Source organism: Bubalus kerabau, chromosome 11 (assembly GCF_029407905.1).
Source record: "Bubalus kerabau isolate K-KA32 ecotype Philippines breed swamp buffalo chromosome 11, PCC_UOA_SB_1v2, whole genome shotgun sequence".
Classification (NCBI taxonomy): Eukaryota; Metazoa; Chordata; class Mammalia; order Artiodactyla; family Bovidae; genus Bubalus; species Bubalus kerabau.
In genome coordinates this window covers 77,021,582-77,038,737 of record NC_073634.1, presented here as the reverse complement: position 1 = coordinate 77,038,737, position 17,156 = coordinate 77,021,582, and the positions used below count along the sequence as shown (strand labels likewise).

Genomic DNA, 17,156 nt, shown 5'->3' with positions numbered 1-17,156 from the left:
AGTTTAAGGTTCGTGGTCTTAGCCTTCCCAACCTGACTTTTCTGAATTTTTATTGCACAGGTCACAACTGCTTTCCTCTTCTAAAATTGATTTAACCAGAAGATAGTCTTTCAACTCTTCTTTCAAAGACCAAAACTAACCACCTATTCCCCTCTTTCCTCTCTCTGTGAACCAGCTGCCTTTGACAAATTACATATACAGTAGCAAGGGTAAAGTCTTTTGTCAGGTTACCCTGGCAACAGCTTCAGATACCGTTTCACTTGCCCTGTTTAAGATAACTATAGTCTGGAAAAGAACATCTAAATGGAAGATAAACCAGTCATCAATGCGTCCACAGGGCATCTCCCCAGGGGGAGATATAGAAGCAGGTGGCTGCCAGCCCCAGAGTTCCCTGCAGCACATCCTGGCCCCTGGTAGGCATTTTATTAGCAACAGCCTTGAAAATTCCAGGTCCTGCAAATTCCTCGATTCCTCATCACAGTGAATCACTGCATTAGCAAGACAGCAGTTGACTAATGATTAGTGTACTGCAGACAGTGGAGATTATATAAGGACAGATGATTATAAATAAGTCAGATAATTGCAGGAGGTTCAGAGTTCAGCTTCAGAGGCAGCCTTTGCTAGCAGAAAGATGCTCTTTCCAGCTCTCCAAGCCTGAGACTTCTCTCTGTTTCTTCCTTCTTTCTTAATGGATATTTATCCAGCCTATGCTTGACTACCCCAAGGGTTGAAGCTGTGCTGAAATTAGTCACCAAAAAAAATCTGATTTTGCTAATATCATTCCTGCATATCATATGCAGTATAGTTTTTTAAATTTATTTGATACCTTCAAGTCTTTAATGAGAATATCTGAACTTGAGGTGACGTTGAGGGACAGGAGTCAGGAGATGATGGAGCCAACTAAGCTCAACTATTTGCTTAGAGATTTACTTCTGCGCACCTGCCTTATTGCCTAGTGGGTCCAAATATAAGTTCTGGGAACAGTGCACTGATCATGTGCCCTGACTTTTGAGGTCACTCTAAGGATAAACTGAAAATATTAAATATGAAAATGCTGATGTTATTTACATAAACGATCTAATATATGAACCTCGTATAAATAACAAAATACTATGAAGGATCACAAAGGTCCATCTAGTCAAGGCTATGGTTTTTCCAGTAGTCATGTATGGATGTGGAAGTTAGACTGTGAAGAAAGCTGAGCGCCTAAGAATTGATGCTTTTGAACTGTGGTGTTGGAGAAGACTCTTTTTTTTTTTTTTTTTTTTGTATTTTTTTAATTTAAATTTATTTATTTTAATTAGAGGCTAATTACTTTACAATATTGTATTGGTTTTGCCATACATCAACATGAATCCGCCACGGGTCTTGAGAGTCCCTTGGACTGCAAGGAGATCCAACCAGTCCATTCTGAAGGAGATCAGCCCTGGGTGTTCATTGAAAGGACTGATGCTAAAGCTGAAACTCCAATACTTTGGCCACCTCATGCGAAGAGTTGACTCATTGGAAAAGACTCTGTTGCTGGGAGGGGTTGGGGGCAGGAGGAGAAGGGGACGACAGAGGATGAGATGGCTGAATGGCATCACCAACTCAATGAACATGAGTTTGAGTGAACTCCGGGAGTTGGTGATGGACAGGGAGGCCTGGCGTGCTGCGATTCATGGGGTCGCAAAGAGTCAGAGACGACTGAGCAACTGAACTGAACTGAACTGATGAAGGATCATGGATTTAAAGTTTGTACTTTCATCCTTACCTCACAGCATATATAAAAATTAACTCAAGGACTTCCCTGGTGGCCCAGTGGTGGGGAGTCTGCCTTGTAATGCAGGAGATGTAGGTTTAATCCTGGGTCCGGGAAGATTCCAAATGCCCTCTGGTCACAACTAAGACCCAATGCAGCCAAATAAACAAATAAATATTTTTTTTAAAAATTAACTCAAAATAGATCAAAGACCTAAATATAAGAGTTAAACTTATAGAACTCTTAGAAGAAATATATGGGTCTATCTTTATGGTCTTGAATTTTGCAATGGATTCTTAGATATGATAGTAAAAACAAAAGCAACAAAAGAAAAAATAAATAAATTTGACTTCTTCAAAATTAAAAACTTTTGAGCATCAAAGGACACTACAGAACAAAAGACAACTACAGAATGAGAGAAAATGTTTGTGATTCTCATATACAATAAGGGCTCAGTAACCAGAATATATGAAAAACTCTTACAACTCAACAACAAAAAGAAAACCCAATTAAAAATTGGGCAAAGGACTTGAATAGACATTTCTCCAAAGAAGATATACAAATGTCCAGAAAGCACATGAATTGATGCTCAGCATCACTAATTATTACAGAAATGCAAGTCAGAAATCACAGAGAGATACTTCTTCACAGCCACTAGGTTGTTTATATATTTTTAAAATCCTGTAAAAAGCCGTGTTGGTGAGGATATGTAGAAATTGGAACCCTTGTACCTTGCTAGCCGAGCTGTAAAACAGTGTAGACACTGTGGAAAACAGCTTAGTGGTTCCTCCAAAAGTTAAACATATAGAATTACCATATGACTCAGCATTTCTCCCTAGATATGTACCAAAGAGAACAGAAAACAGATACTCAAACAAATACTTGATTACCAATGTTTCTGGCAGCACAGTTCATAGTAGCCAGAAGGTGGACACAACCAGAAGGTCACATATTGTATTTCCATTTCAATGAGATACCAGAATAGGTGAATCCATAGAGACAGAAAGCAGATTAGTGTTTTCCGGGGGCTGGGGTGGGTAGGGGGACAGGAATAGAAAGTGACTGATTGATGACCAGGATGTGGGTTTCCTTTGGGGGTTCTGCTTTAGTTGCAAAACATTGTGAAGGTATTGAGCGCTACTGAATTTTGCACTTTAAAAGGGTTCACTTTTTGTTTTGTGAATTTTACCCAAATTTTTAAAAATTGTGCTTTCATCTCAGATTGTGGCTTACAGCCCTTTGTGTTCACACTGCACCCCAGCCTGAAGGCAAGCACACTCAGAGGCAGCACAGAAGCGAGTCCCTTGGGAGGGGAGGGAAGCTCTTGAAGCAGGTCGGGGTGATGTGGGACCCGGTTGCAGGGGAGAGGTCTCTCCTTCCGGTAAAGCAGAGGGGCTGTGACTTGCCTGGAGGCTCTATGAATGTGAAAGTCGCTCAGTCATGTCCGACTCTTTGCAACCCCATGGACTGTAGCCCACCAGGCTTCTCTGTCCATGGAATTCTCCAGGCAAGAAGACTAGAGTGGGTTGCCATTCCCCTCTCCAGGGTATCTTCCCAACTCAGGGATTGAACCCGGGTCTCCTGCATCGCAGGCAGATTCTTTACCATCTGAGCCACTAAGAAACCACCCTCCCCGCTTCAAGACCTCACCTCTCAGACGCCTTCCCTTCCCTTTACCCAGGGTCAGCTCCTTCTGAGGCTCCCTTTCTTGGCCTCCCCGCCAGACCCAGCAGGAACCAGGCTCCTGTCCACCTGCTGCAGCCATGCTCTGCCTTCTGCACCCAAATGCCCCACTCAGAGAACCGCCCTCAGAAAACCGCCTGATGTGAGGATTGGGGCATCTACAGATGCATGCTTTAAATTTTGACTTGGGCTTTCAGGGCAGCTCCTTATCCATTCTTTGACCACTGCCTTCTCTCATCTTCTCAGTGGTCACTAGAGACCTTCTGTTGTCTCCTCAAGGACCATCCTGAATCTGCTTCCTCAGTCTCAGAGATGGTCTTGCCTTCTTCTATTCACTGAGAAAACTATCTGCTGGGGGTCCCTCAACTTGTATCCATCTTTTTCTTCCCCAAAGGCTCCCTTCTCCTCAGGAATCTCCCTACATCCATTATTTTTCTCTCCATGTCTCCACTCTTCCCCTTTTTCTGATTCCTTCCCTTAGTCTAAATATAAGTTCAAGTCTCTTCCATTATAAAACGAAAGAAACAAAACAAACAAGGAAAAGAAAACTAAAACAATTTACATTCTGCATAACCACAGAGTACCTTTAGCTCACCTGACAAAACTTGCCATCATTCCCTGATTTTAAAAAATTCTTTGATTCAAATTAAAATTTCCCTCATAGTCCCCACATTGTCTTGTATTGCTGTCTTTCAGATCAGGATTCAGTATAGATCACGTGTTTATTTTGTTTTCTGTGTCTCTTATGTCTCTCAACCTGTCCCAACCCCTCTCCCGTTCCTCTTCATTTTTCATGGTATTGGCCAGGTCATCACTTTGTAGAGCGTCCCACACTCTGGATTTGTCTGATTATCTCCTTGTGGTGTTCTTCCTTTTGCTCTCTTGTCTCCTATACTTTCCACAGACTAGAATTTGGTCTGAATGTTTGATTGGATGCAGTTAAATACTTTGGGGCATAACGCTTCATGGAGAGTGCTGGGCACTGAGCATCTAAAAGAGGCAGGAGTGTCCGGGAGCCCACTTTTATGGATGCGAAGTGCCATCCCAAATTAGGGTGGTTACAGCCAGCTCTCTCAATTGTAAAAGTTTTTTTTGTGTGTGTCTTTGCACTTAGAAATCTCTGGAAACCATGCAAACAACCCATTCTTCACTAAGCTTCCAGCTGATGTTTCTATCTCCGGCATTTCTCAGGCATTTCTCCCTGTTTATTGCACCTTCTTCAAACTCCCTTGACTTCCTGGCCCTGTCACCCCAGCTCTTCCCACCTGGCCCATCTTTCTTAGTTTCTTGGCTGAATAATGGTCCCCTACCTGTATCCACATCCTAATCACTGACACCCATGAATGTACCTTAGATGACAGAAGGGACTTGGCAGGTTTGATCAAGTTAAGGCTCTTGTGATAAGGAGATTCTCCATGTGCTCCCATCTTTCTAAGAGGGAGGCAGGAGGATCAGAGTCATACAGTAGATCAGGAATAGAGAGAAAGAAATTTGAAGATGCTCCTCAGCTGGCCATGAAGATGGTGGAAGGGGACTATGAGCCAAAGAATGTGGGTGGCTTCTGGAAGCTAGAAAAGTCAAGGAAACAGATGCTCTCCTGGAAGCGTCCAGAAGGAATGAAACCCTGCAGACCCATTTGAGACTTTTTTTTTTAATTTATTTTTATTTTTGGCTGTATTGGTCTTCCGTGCTGCGTGCGGGCTCTCTCTAGTTGCAGCAAGCGGGGGCTACTCTCTAGTTGCTGTGCTCCGGCTTCTCAGTGTGTCGGCTCCCCTGGTTGCAGAGCGCAGGCTCTAAGGCGCAGTGGCTCCGTAGTCATTGCACACGGGCGTAGTTGCCCTGGGGCGTGTGGGATCTTCCTGGACCAGGGATCTAACCTGGGTTAAGGTGGATTCTTAAACACTGGACCACTAGGGAAGCCCCCATTTTAGACTTCTGACCTCCAGAACTGTAAAGTAATAAATCTGTGTTGCATTAGGCCACTAAATCGTGGTATTTATTACAGCACTAAATTATTACGGCAGCAATAGGAAACTAATACAGTTTCCTTCAGTGATTCTTTTCTTCCACGTCCTCCTGAAATGTCTGTGGTCTCCAAGGTTACTGCTATATCCTCTTCTCTGTGTGCTCCCTCTGGACAATTTAATCAATTCTTGTGGTTTTAACTGTCACCTATAGACTAGAAATTCTCTTGTCTCCCACACCAGGGTAGAAATCAGCACTGCTAAAAACCAGCAGGCTAGAAGTGGGTTCCATGAAGGGAGGTGGGGGCAGAACTGTGATGCTGGGGGAACGGCTCAGGTCACAGGGGTCAGCCCAAGCAAATGATGGGGGTTTCAGAGCAGAAGCAGCCTGGGCTTCCCTGGGTCTGTACTTCCCGAGTGTAGGCCTTGGAGGCTGGCTAGCACATAGGGCAACTTGGGACCAGAGAGGTCACCTTTTCGGGCAGCAACACTGGGCTTTCCCAGTTTTTAAAACCATCGTCAGTTTTGCAAAGAATCTTGAAGGAGGAAAGCTGTACTATGGGTAGACAGGGGAGGGTGTCCTAGGGCTTCCCAAGTGGTGTTAGAGGCAAAGAACCTACCTGCCAATTCAGGAGATGTAAGGGACATGAGTTCAATCCCTGGGTCGGGAAGATCCCCTGGAGAAGGAAATGGCTACCCACTCCAGTATTCTTACCTGGAGAATCCCATGAACAGAGGAGCCTGGTGGGACCGTCCACAGGGTCACAAAGAGTCAGACACGATTGCAGTGACTTAGCACACATGCACACAGAAGAGGGTGTCCTAGGTGGAGGGACTCACCTTGGCCAGCAGTCAGGCAATTTGCAGGGCACCAACATGTCACAGTAGGACTGTTCCTTCGGCTTTAAGGAAAACTTCTCCCAGGACTAGCTATAAACAAAAGCAGATGGGAGAATGGATAGGGGATGTTAAAGTCAAACTGTGGTTCTACTGGGTATATACCCTTCTGCTGCTGCTGCTAAGTCGCTTCAGTCGTGTCTGACTCTGTGCGACCCCATAGACGGCAGCCCACCAGGCTCCACCATCCCTGGGATTCTCCAGGCAAGAACACTGGAGTGGGTTGCCATTTCCTTCTCCAATGCATGAAAGTGAAAGTGAAGTCTCTCAGTCATGTCCGACTCTTTGCGACCCCATGGACTGCAGCCCTCCAGGCTCCTCCATCCATGGGATTTTCCAGGCAAGAGTACTGGAGTGGGGTGCCATTGCCTTCTCTGATATATATACCCTGAGGAAACCATAATTGAAAAAGACCCATCTACCTCAATGTTCAATGAAGCACTATTTACAATAGCTAGGACATGGAAGCAACCTAGATGTCCATTGACAGATGAATGGGTAAGGAAGTTGTGGTACATATACACAGTGGAATATTACTCAGCTATAAAAAGGAATGCATTTGAGTCAGTTCTATTGAGGGGGATGAACCTGGAGCCTATTATACAGAGTGAAGGAAGTCAGAAAGAGAAAGACAAATATTATATATTAACGTGTATATATATATGGAATCTAGAAAGATAGTACTGATGATCCTACTCACAGGGCAGCAAAGGAAACACAGACATAAAGAACAGACTTTTGGACACAGTGGGAGAAGAGTGTGGGATGATTTGAGAAAATAGCACTGAAACATACACATCACCATGTGTAAAATAGATAGCCAGTGGGAGTTTGCTATATGATGCAGGGAACCCAAAGCTGGTGCTCTCTGACAACCTAGAGGGGTGGGATGCGGGGGGAGGTTGGTAGGGGGTTCAAGAGGGGTGGGACATATATATACCTATGGCCAATTCATATTGACGTATGGCTGAAGCCATCACAATATTGTAAAGTAATTAGCCTCTAATTTAAAAAAAGGAAAGTGCGGTTTATGAGATCTTTTCCAACTAGGGTTCATCTTAGTGCAGCAGAACAACTTTCTTCTTATGAAGGTGAACAGAGGAATAGGCCTGCGGTCCTAGATCCACCAAAGAGTCAGGGTTTCGCTATACCCAGTATTTTAAACCATGGTTCTGTTGTTGACAGCAGGAAATTGTGTGGCTCAGAATATCCAACTACAGAAGAGAGGAGACTGGCTTGCGCTTGGAGAGACTTGGCTAGCGCCGAAGTAAGGCCAACCAGCATCTAGCTCAGCTTCCATTTTCCAGTCCCAGGGAGGGCTGGTTTTGCAATGTCAATATTTGGAGCTTGCTTTCTCTCTAGTGACCCAACCCCTTAGTAACTCTCAGTTTTCATTCAACTGTGGCTCTTTCCTGCCTGTGCCAGAGGGTGGGTGAGCATCTCCTGCAAGCATAGCACCCTTTGTTGTGTATGAAGAGCTGAAACTTTGATCATGAAAGGGTGGCTCTAGCAGTGCCCGTGGCCTTTGAAGTGTCACATCTTCACAGTCTCCAGTTTGTTGCTATGGAGACCTTCCTCATGATGACAATGTCTTTAAAACATAAAACAAAAAACCCTGCATTATTATTTCACAATCTTATGCATTAGATAAGTAGCATTTTAATGTAAGCCATTCTTAAGGTATGAACTAGCGGTGATCAGCGTGAAGTAGACAGGAAGTTCCTGCTGTTTCAGGCATTTAAAAACATTAGTGGGTCACACAAGTACAGGGGCCCAGTGAACCACAATTACCAAAGTTTCCATTTTGGCCTCCTCTCATCAGCCCTGGAGGACTCAGGAGCAGCTTAAGGTGGGCTCTCTTAGAGCAGCACCCATGGGGATACTCAGGCCAGCATTCCCTGACCACGTCATCTCTGTTGTCCAACTTTCAGACTCAGGTAAGGGAAGCTCCTCCTATCAGGCTACCAAACCAAAGGTTCCCAAGGATGCTCAGAGATCCTGGTACCAAAAAGTGGCTGTTTTATTAGCCCTCATGCCACTCAAAATATAATAAATGGGGCTCACACCCTGTGGATGGCATCAAGTACAGTCTCGTCCCCAGATCTTGTAACAGAGCAAGAATCTTAGAGACTGAGGCAAAAGGAATAATCAGCCTGAGCTGGGAGGCTGTAGCCTCCTGGGAAGTTCTGGGCCTTAGAGACAGAGACACTTGCTCCTTGGAAGAAAAGCTATGACAAACCTAGACAGTGTATTAAAAAGCAGAGACATCACTTTGCCAACAAAGGTCCATATAGTCAAAGTTTTCCCAGTAGTCGTGTACAGATATGAGTTGGACCATAAAGAAAGCTGAGCACCAAAGAATTGATACTTTTGAACTGTGATGCTGGAGAAGACTCTTGAGAGTCCCTTGGACTGTAAGGAGATCCAACCAGTCTATCCTAAAGGAAATCAACCCTGAATATTCATTGGAAGGACTGATGCTGAAGCTGAGGCTCCAATACTTTGGCCACCTGATGCAAAGAACCGACTCATTAGAAAAGACCCTGATGCTGGGAAAGATTGAGAGCATGAGGAGAAGGGGACGACAGAGGATGAGAATGTTGGATGGCATCACCGACTCAGTGGACATGAGTTTGAGCAAACTCCAGGAGATAGTGAAGGACAGGGAAGCCTGGTGTGCTGCAGTCCACTGGGTCGCAAAGAGTCAGACACGACTGAGCAACTGAACAGCAGAGGTCCCCCATCCGAGCTTCCCAGGTGGTGCTAGTGGTAAAGAACCCGCCTGCCAATGCAGGAGACACAAGAAATGGGAGCTTGATACCTGGGTTGGGAGGATCCCCTGGAGAAGGTAATGACAACCCGCTCCAGTATTCTTGCCTGGAGAATCCCTGTGGACAGAAGAGCCTGGTGGACTACAGCCCATGGGGTCGCAGAGTTGGACACGACGGAAGTGACTTGGTTTACACAAGATCCTCTCCAGTGGTGTCTTCATTCTCTGCCCGTTCCCCCTGACAGCTGCCTCCATCCCCAAAGCAACACTCCTGGGTCGTTTGGTCTGAGGCACTAAAGGAAGCCAGGATCAAGAGCAAAGCTGGAGGTTTACTGGGCAGAGCTCTGCTGGAGAGACCTGCAGTGAGGCCTCTGTGTTGATACCCGGGTTTTTCCTGCAGGACCCTAGGCAGTTATGTAACATTTGTGGGTCTTGGTCTCTTTGTCTTCAAAGTGAGAATAATAATCTCTCTCTAAATTAGAGTCATTTTACGAAATGAAATAGCTGATGCATATAAAATGCTTAGGGTAGTACCTGATACATGTATGTTCTAAACATCATTGCTATTAGCCCATCGACTCCCACACCAGTGACCATGAAGTCTGGTTATTCATTCTCCTGATATATATTTGGATCTACACAGTCAATATATATTTAGGACCAGGTCTTTTTTTTTTTAGTTATTATTATTTTTTTAAATTTTGGCTGTGCTGGGTCTTCATTGCGCTGCTCGGGGTTTTCCTGTTGCGGAGCTTGGGCTCTGAAGTGCACAAGCTCAGTGGTTGCCTGCAGGTGGGCTAGTTGCTCCAGGGCACGTGGGATCTTAGTTCCCCGACCAGGGAGCAAACCAGTGTCCCCTGCACTGGAAGCCAAATTCTTAACCACTGGACCACCAGGGAAGTCTCAGGGACCTAGTCTTTCTTTAACAATTTCTCCTTCTTTTTTACTGGCCTCTTTTCTTCTTCAGTCTTGTTTTAATTATTTTGAAAGGCACACACTCTTGCATACACAGTCTTATCTTAAACTGCCTTATCATATTTGAAGTAGATGGAGGATCAGTAAAAGAAAGAAACATAATAAATGAAGACTGGGCTGCTTATTCCTCACATGGAAAGACCAAGACATAAGAGGAGACAAATGTCTCACTCAGAGGTCCTCCTACCAGTTAGAGGCAGATCTGTAATTAGAACCACATAGCTGCATGCCTCCTCTTACTTGATGGACCAAGCCAGGCTTCTGATTTGGGGAGTGAAGCCTGGGACCATCTCCATGGTGGTTAAGAGCAGCGATGCACTCGTATTTAGCTCCAACCTCTGTATCAACTCTGGTAGCTCAGCTGGCAAAGAATCTGCCTGCAAGGCAGGAGAAAGAAAGAAAGTGAAGTCGCTCAGTCGTGTCCGACTCTTTGCGACTCCATGGACTGTAGCCTACCAGACTCCTCCGTCCATAGGATTCTCCAGGCAAGAATACTGAAGCGGGTTGCCATTTCCTTCTCTAGGGGATCTTCTCAACCCAGGGATTGAACCCAGGTCTCCTGCATTACAGGCAGACACTTTACCCTCTGAGCCACCAGGACCCGGTTCAATTCCTGGGTCAGGAAGATCCACTGGAGAAGGGATAGGCTACCCACTCCAGTATTCTTGTGCTTCCCTGGTAGCTCAGCTGGTAAAGAATCTGCCCACAATATCGGAGACATGGGTTGCATCCCTGGGTTGGGAAGATCCCCTGGAGAAGGAATTGGCTACCCACTCCAGTATTCTGGCCTGGAGAATGCCATGGACCATACAGTCACAAAAAGTCAGACATAACTGAGCGACTTTCCCTCACTCTGTATCAGCCTGACTTTGTGTTCTAGCCTGCAGGGTTTAGGAAAATCACTTAGCCAAACAACAGCTTTATTGTTGTTTCTGGAACTCCCGAACTTATGTTGAATCGATGATCTTGTGATCACATGGATTACCACTACACTTCTTCTGCATTACCACATCAATAAATCAAGCAATGTCATTTGGATTTATTGCTAATAGCAGAATAATCACTTCCAAATACATATATACATTTTAGATGTATCTTTGAAGGAAGGATTTCCTTATTTGCTTTGCATGTTGAGATATTTGAGTCAGCAGAAAATAAATGCGTATTTATTATTGCAAGAACAAAACACCATAATAATTAAGAATGCTTGTGCGTTGCTAATTTTCATCCCCAAAAAAGTTATTAACAACTTTTAAGTATTTAAATGGGGAAAACAGGTTGACGATACTGAATATTGTGAGAGTGTACTAACTAGATAATTTTAGTAATAACAGTATGTCCTTTTTGAACCAACAAAGGTTTGTAAAAATTGAATAATAGTACAAGGCAGAATAATGGAGAATATAGTCTAAATCAAATCTGTTTAGAGTTGTTTGTGGTACTTAGCAAAATAAGCTGTAAGAATTATATTTCATTTTGGGTAATTTAACTCCACTCAGTCTGTGACTCTCGCTTCTCTCTGGGGCTCAGTAGAAATCAAGTCCCTATTTAGAACTGCAAATTCGCAGCACGGTGATGGCAGAAGGGATCTAGCAGCTGAGAATGCTGAGCAAGACTTAATGAACTGAAATGGCACACCTTCGACACGTACTCAAAATTTTCACAATAAAACGTAGTTACGGTTTGTAATCAAAGTTCAGATTTGCCCTGGTTTCCCAGAATGTCTTCTAGGCTGGTGCTCTATGCTTTAGGATTGGCTTTTGCTCAGTTGCAGCGTTGGTCCGTGAAGCCTCTCAGCCTGTGTGTTTGGGGCAGCTCTGGACATTAATGGGAACAGGAGTTTAAGTGATGGAACTCCCCTTTTCTCTTCCATTCTCTGCTCACCTAGCAAGGAAGGGCCAGGGATTCCTGTCTCATGTGGACAAGAAAGGGGAGCAGAATTTGGCACTCAGATCTCCAGAATCTGGTTCTCAAATCTCACAGTGTGCTCTGGGAAGCAGATTAGAGCTGGAGCCAGGGGTGTGTGTGTTTCCCGAGATGTGTTATCCTGTGGCTTTCCTATGGCAAAGGGTTTGGGGACACCAAGTGCCAGAGCCCAAAGGTGGGGAGCATGGCTGGTCACCTTCCTGTCATTTCTCCCTCTCCCCTCCCACACACAGTTTGTGAAGTTCGCCAACATCGAGGAGGACACCCCGTCCTACCATCGGAGCTACGATTTCTTCGTGTCTCGCTTCAGTGAGATGTGCCACTCCAGCCACGAGGACTTGGAGATCAAGACTAAGTGAGTATGAGGCAGGAGCATCAGTGGGTCCCCAGAACTCACAGCCCGGACTGCGTGTCTAATTTTACCGCATTTACCACAGCTCTGGTGTTGTTGGCAGGGAAAAGGTTCCCAGCAGGACTTAGGCGAGTGCATGGGCAGAGTTGTGCTCCCAGTACGTGCTTTCTAAAGGAATAGCCTCAAGGAACATAATACAGAGTGAGGTGTAAGGTCATGGTCCTCTAAGCCCAATCTGAGAGCCAGCCACTCACACACACACACACATACACACACACCCATGCTCTCTTTTGCTCAGAAGTGCATGCACTTACACACCCCAGAAATATTCCCACTTACCACTCTCCATCAAAATAGTGTGTTAGTGTTAGTCGCTTAGTAGTGTCTGACTCTTTGCAACCCTATGGATTGTAACCTGCCAGGTTCCTCTGTCCATTGGATTCTCCAAGCAAGAATACTGGAATGGGTTGCCATTCCTTTTTTCAGGGGATCTTCCTGACCCAGGGATTGAATCTGGGTCTCCTGCAATGCAGGCGGATTCTTTACTGTCTGAGCCACCAGGGAAGCCCACAAATATACACCCAAAAATAAAAAGCCAAAGTCCTCACATTGGCTGATCCCTGCTGCCCTCCTGACATCCCCTCTTCCACTGCGCATTCCCCTTCAGCCACACAGGCTTCCCTGCTGCCTTGGAAACACACCAGGGACATTCCTGCCACAGGGCCTTTGCACTGTCTGTTCTTCTGCCTGAAATGCTTCTTGTATGGATCTGTATAGCTCACTCCTTCACCTCTTCCAGGCTTTGCTCAAATATCCCCTTGTCAACAACGCCTTCCCCTGAAAATTCCCACATACCCCGTCCCTTTCTCCCTCACCCTGCTCTGTTTTTATTTTCCCTTCAAACATGTTTCATCATTTGCATATGTCTCTCATTCATTGTCTATCTCTCCCCACTAGAATGTCAGCTCTGTGAGGTCAAGAATCAGTTTCATTCACTGAAGCATGCCAAGTGCCTGGAGAGCAGAAGGCACTCAAGAAATACTTGTTGAGTAAGTGAATGAAGGAGTAAGTGCTTCTCAGATGAACATCTTAAATGACAGAGCTCACTTTTACACACACACATGCACACACACTCACACAAAAATACTTCACTCACAGAAATAGACTCGTTGACATAGAAATTAAACCCCTTAAATAACATCACAGAGAAATTCACACAAATATAGGCTGACACAGATAGACAAATCACGACACAGCATCAGGCCGATGAAGCAGTATGTTGGTGCTTTGTGCCAAGCATCGTCCTTGGAACTGAGAGGTGCAAAGGATGAAAAGTAAACCCCTGCCTATGAAGAGTACGTATCACCTCTGGGAGGTGATATGAAACCAAGGAAAAGGAAGAGGGAGGAAGGAAAAGGGCTGAGCCATTCACCTGACAAAGCTTCAGGAGTCGGAGGAGGCAGGGGCTGGGAGGCTGAGGCTGGGTGGCCAACACGCCCACAGGAGACCAGTTCTCCATGGCTTTTTTCCGGAACTCAGCTGCTGGCTCCTTCCTGCATCATGTCAGCATCCCAAGGGACCTGGAGTACCAGATGATGTGTGATGGCAGGGTCAGGGAGTCCCGTGTGCTCTTAATGACAGCTTGCAAACCATGGCTGGTGTTCTGGGATGGAGGAACATCAGGACGCAAACCCCTCCATCCCCCAGGCTGCCAGTTCCCAAAGCTTCTGAGCCTCAGGACTGCTCTGGGGCAGGACCCATGTGACTGGCTGGCAATATCCCGGCTCCCCAGTCTCCCCTCTCTGGAACCAGCCAGGGGGTCCCTGGGGCTGTGCTGCTGCAGTGCCTCTGTGAGGCCGGTGGGGGTCAGGGGAGGAAGGAGCCCCCTGTTCCTGCAGCAGCCAGCTCACTCCAGATGGCTGTGAAGAGGCAGAAGCAGGTGCAGGTGGGGTGTGTCCAGAAGCAGGTGAGGAAGAGGCAGAGCGGTAACCAGGTGTGACTGTAAGGGATGCTGATCACACAGGCAGAGCCCTGCTTTGGGAAAGGGAGGGTAGGGGACACTTCTCATGCCGCTCTACACACACACACACACACACACACACAATCACATACATGCACACCACCACACTATACACAATTACATACACAACCACACACATACATACAATGACATCCACACACACAACACAAACCCACGAGTCATTTTGTGTTAGTCGCTCAGTCATGTCGGACTCTGCGACCCCATGGACTGTAGCCCTCCAGGCTCCTCTGTCCATGGAATTCTCCAGGCAAGAATACTGAGGTGGGTTTCCATGCCCATCTCTAGGGGATCTTCCTGACCCAGGGATTGAACCTGGATCTCCTGCATGGCAGGCAGATTCTTTACTGTCTGAGCCACCAGGGAAACCCACACACAATCACACACCCATACACGTACAACCATGCACATATACACAATCCACAGTAGGAGGGGAGAAGGCGTAGTCACACCATGTCCTGATGACGTGGACAGCAAATGAACACTGGGAGAAGGGTGCTGAGGTTTGCTCCTGACAGCTGGGTAGTGCCCTCAGCACCCACAGCCTGGCACCTGCCACCCATGGAAGGGAGGCTGAGGGGTGAGAAGTGATTCTCCCTTCCTCTTGTCTCCCATCCATAACCTCCCTGCATCCCTTCTCCAGGAGCTCTATCCTGGTCCTTTGCAGCCTTTGCAGAGCGCCGAGCTCCCTTCTAAGAACTATCCTTGGGTCTTGTAAATAGGGGTATGGGGGGTGTGTGTGTGTGTGTAATCCCCTTGGGTTCACACTCTCTAGGTCCCCTGCATGCAGGCAGACCTCCACTGAGCCCATTACAAGGAGCAGTAAGAAGCTGCTTCTCCTTCAGGCCCAGTCAGTCAGCACCAGGTGCCATGAAATGAAATGTGTTCGTGTGTGGAAGGGATTCTGGGGAAATTGAAAGAGTGAATAAAAATTAATTCATAGTCGTGAAGAACGAAACCCTGAGTAGAAAATTTTCCACCCGCCAGGCCTGGGTTCCCTGCCAGCCAGACTCTCTTGGGTGGGACAGGAGTCCAGCATGTCTGGGATTTATTTCTGTACTGCACGAGGGAGAACCTTTAACCTGAAGCCAACAATAGTTTAACAGAACTGTATTCCAGTTAATTTTTTCTCCGGAAAGCCTCAGCTCAGGGTGCTGACTGGGGGTCAGGATGAGAGTAGCTGAGTGTTTGCCCAGGGAATCTGTGTCCATTGCCAGCAGCCTAACTGGTCCTGGGCCAAGGCATCTTGGTGCATTAGGCAAATCCCACTACCCATTTATGTTCTCTGGGTTAAAAAGCTCAGCATAGCACCCTGGTGCACATGTGCTCAGCCTCTCAGTCGTGTCTGACTCTTTGCAACCCCATGGACTATAGCCCGCCAGGCTCCTCTGTCCGTGGGATTCTCCAGGCAAGAATACTGGAGCAGGTAGCCATTCCCTTCTCCAGGGGATCTTCCCGACCCAGGGATTGAACCTTGGCAACAGCACTTAAAACCGAAGTTGAAGTTACAAATGGCAACTAAATGTTTAGAAAAAGGGCTCAACTCCAATAAGGGGTACAGGAGATGAAATGGCTACAAGATGTGAGGATTTTTCTGAGCTACAAAGTTAGAGCAGTTGTTTAAAATGAAATCCCCAGTGCTGAGGCAGAAACGGTGAGGACAGCCGTCTCCTGCAGCTTGTGCGATGAGGGTGGGGGAGGAATCTGGCAAAACTGGGAGCCTTTTATTTCTTATCTTTCGACTCAGTAATTCCATTCACAGCGATGATTTGGAATGTAGTAAAGTCGGACTTGGCTTAGCAACTCCAACTGTGCAATTCAACAACAACAAAGTACTTTATACAAGGATGTCCACTGTAGCATTATTACAGAAGCAAATTTAAAAACAACCAATGACCAATAGGAGACTAGTTTAGAAAGTTCTTATAACAGTGTATCAAGTAACCATTCAACATGTTTGTGAGTTTATGATATAGGAAAATGCTTGTAATAGAATGCTATGGGTAAAATAAGCCAATACAAATTAGATATGCAGCAGGTTCTTTATTCTATTACATATTATACACAGAAGAAAAGCAGGACACCAAAATACCAGTGATAATTATCTTTAAGTGGTGATGGCGGGGGATAAATCATCTTTGCACTTTTCTATAATTAGCATGTATTATGTTATAATCTGGAGAAGTCAATGGCACCCCACTCCAGTACTCTTGCCTGGAAAATCCCATGGATGGAGGAGCCTGGTAGGCTGCAGTCCATGGGGTCGCAAAGAGTCGGACACGACTGAGAGACTTCACTTTCACTTTTCACTTTCATGCATTGGAGAAGGAAATGGCAACCCACTCCAGTGTTCTTGCCTGGAGAATCCCAGGGACGGGAGAGCCTGGTTGGCTGCCGTCTATGGGGTCTCACAGAGTCGGACACGACTGAAGTGACTTAGCAGCAGCAGCATGTTATAATCAGAAAAAGGTTTGGTTAAAAAAAGGAACCTCAGGATGAAACAAACAGCCAGAAAAGAGGGCCCCCCTTGCAGGGCCATCCTGTCACCTGGGTCAGCACAGTCGATACTCAGTTCAGTCGCTCAGTCGTGTCCAACTCTTAGCGATCCCATGGACTGCAGCACACCAGGCTTCCCTGTTCATCACCACCTCCCGGAGCTTGCTCAAACTCATGTCCATTGAGTCGGTGATGCCATCCAACCATCTATCCTCTGTCATCCCCTTCTCCTCCTGCCTTCAATCTTTCTCAGCATCAGGGTCTTTTCCAGTGAGTCAGTTCTTCGAATCAGGTGGCCAAAGTATTGGAGTTTC

At 46.1% G+C, this 17,156-nt stretch overlaps 1 protein-coding gene across 1 annotated transcript in view; it reads left to right on the top strand.

Moving 5' to 3' along the window:
* Window positions 1-17,156, top strand: part of EFR3B (EFR3 homolog B) — a 94,574-nt gene that overhangs the window by 53,064 nt on the left and 24,354 nt on the right. Inside the window, exon 6 of the mRNA XM_055540765.1 lies at window positions 12,190-12,311. Coding sequence (XP_055396740.1) covers window positions 12,190-12,311 — 122 coding nt within the window. The remainder of the gene's footprint in view (window positions 1-12,189; window positions 12,312-17,156) is intronic.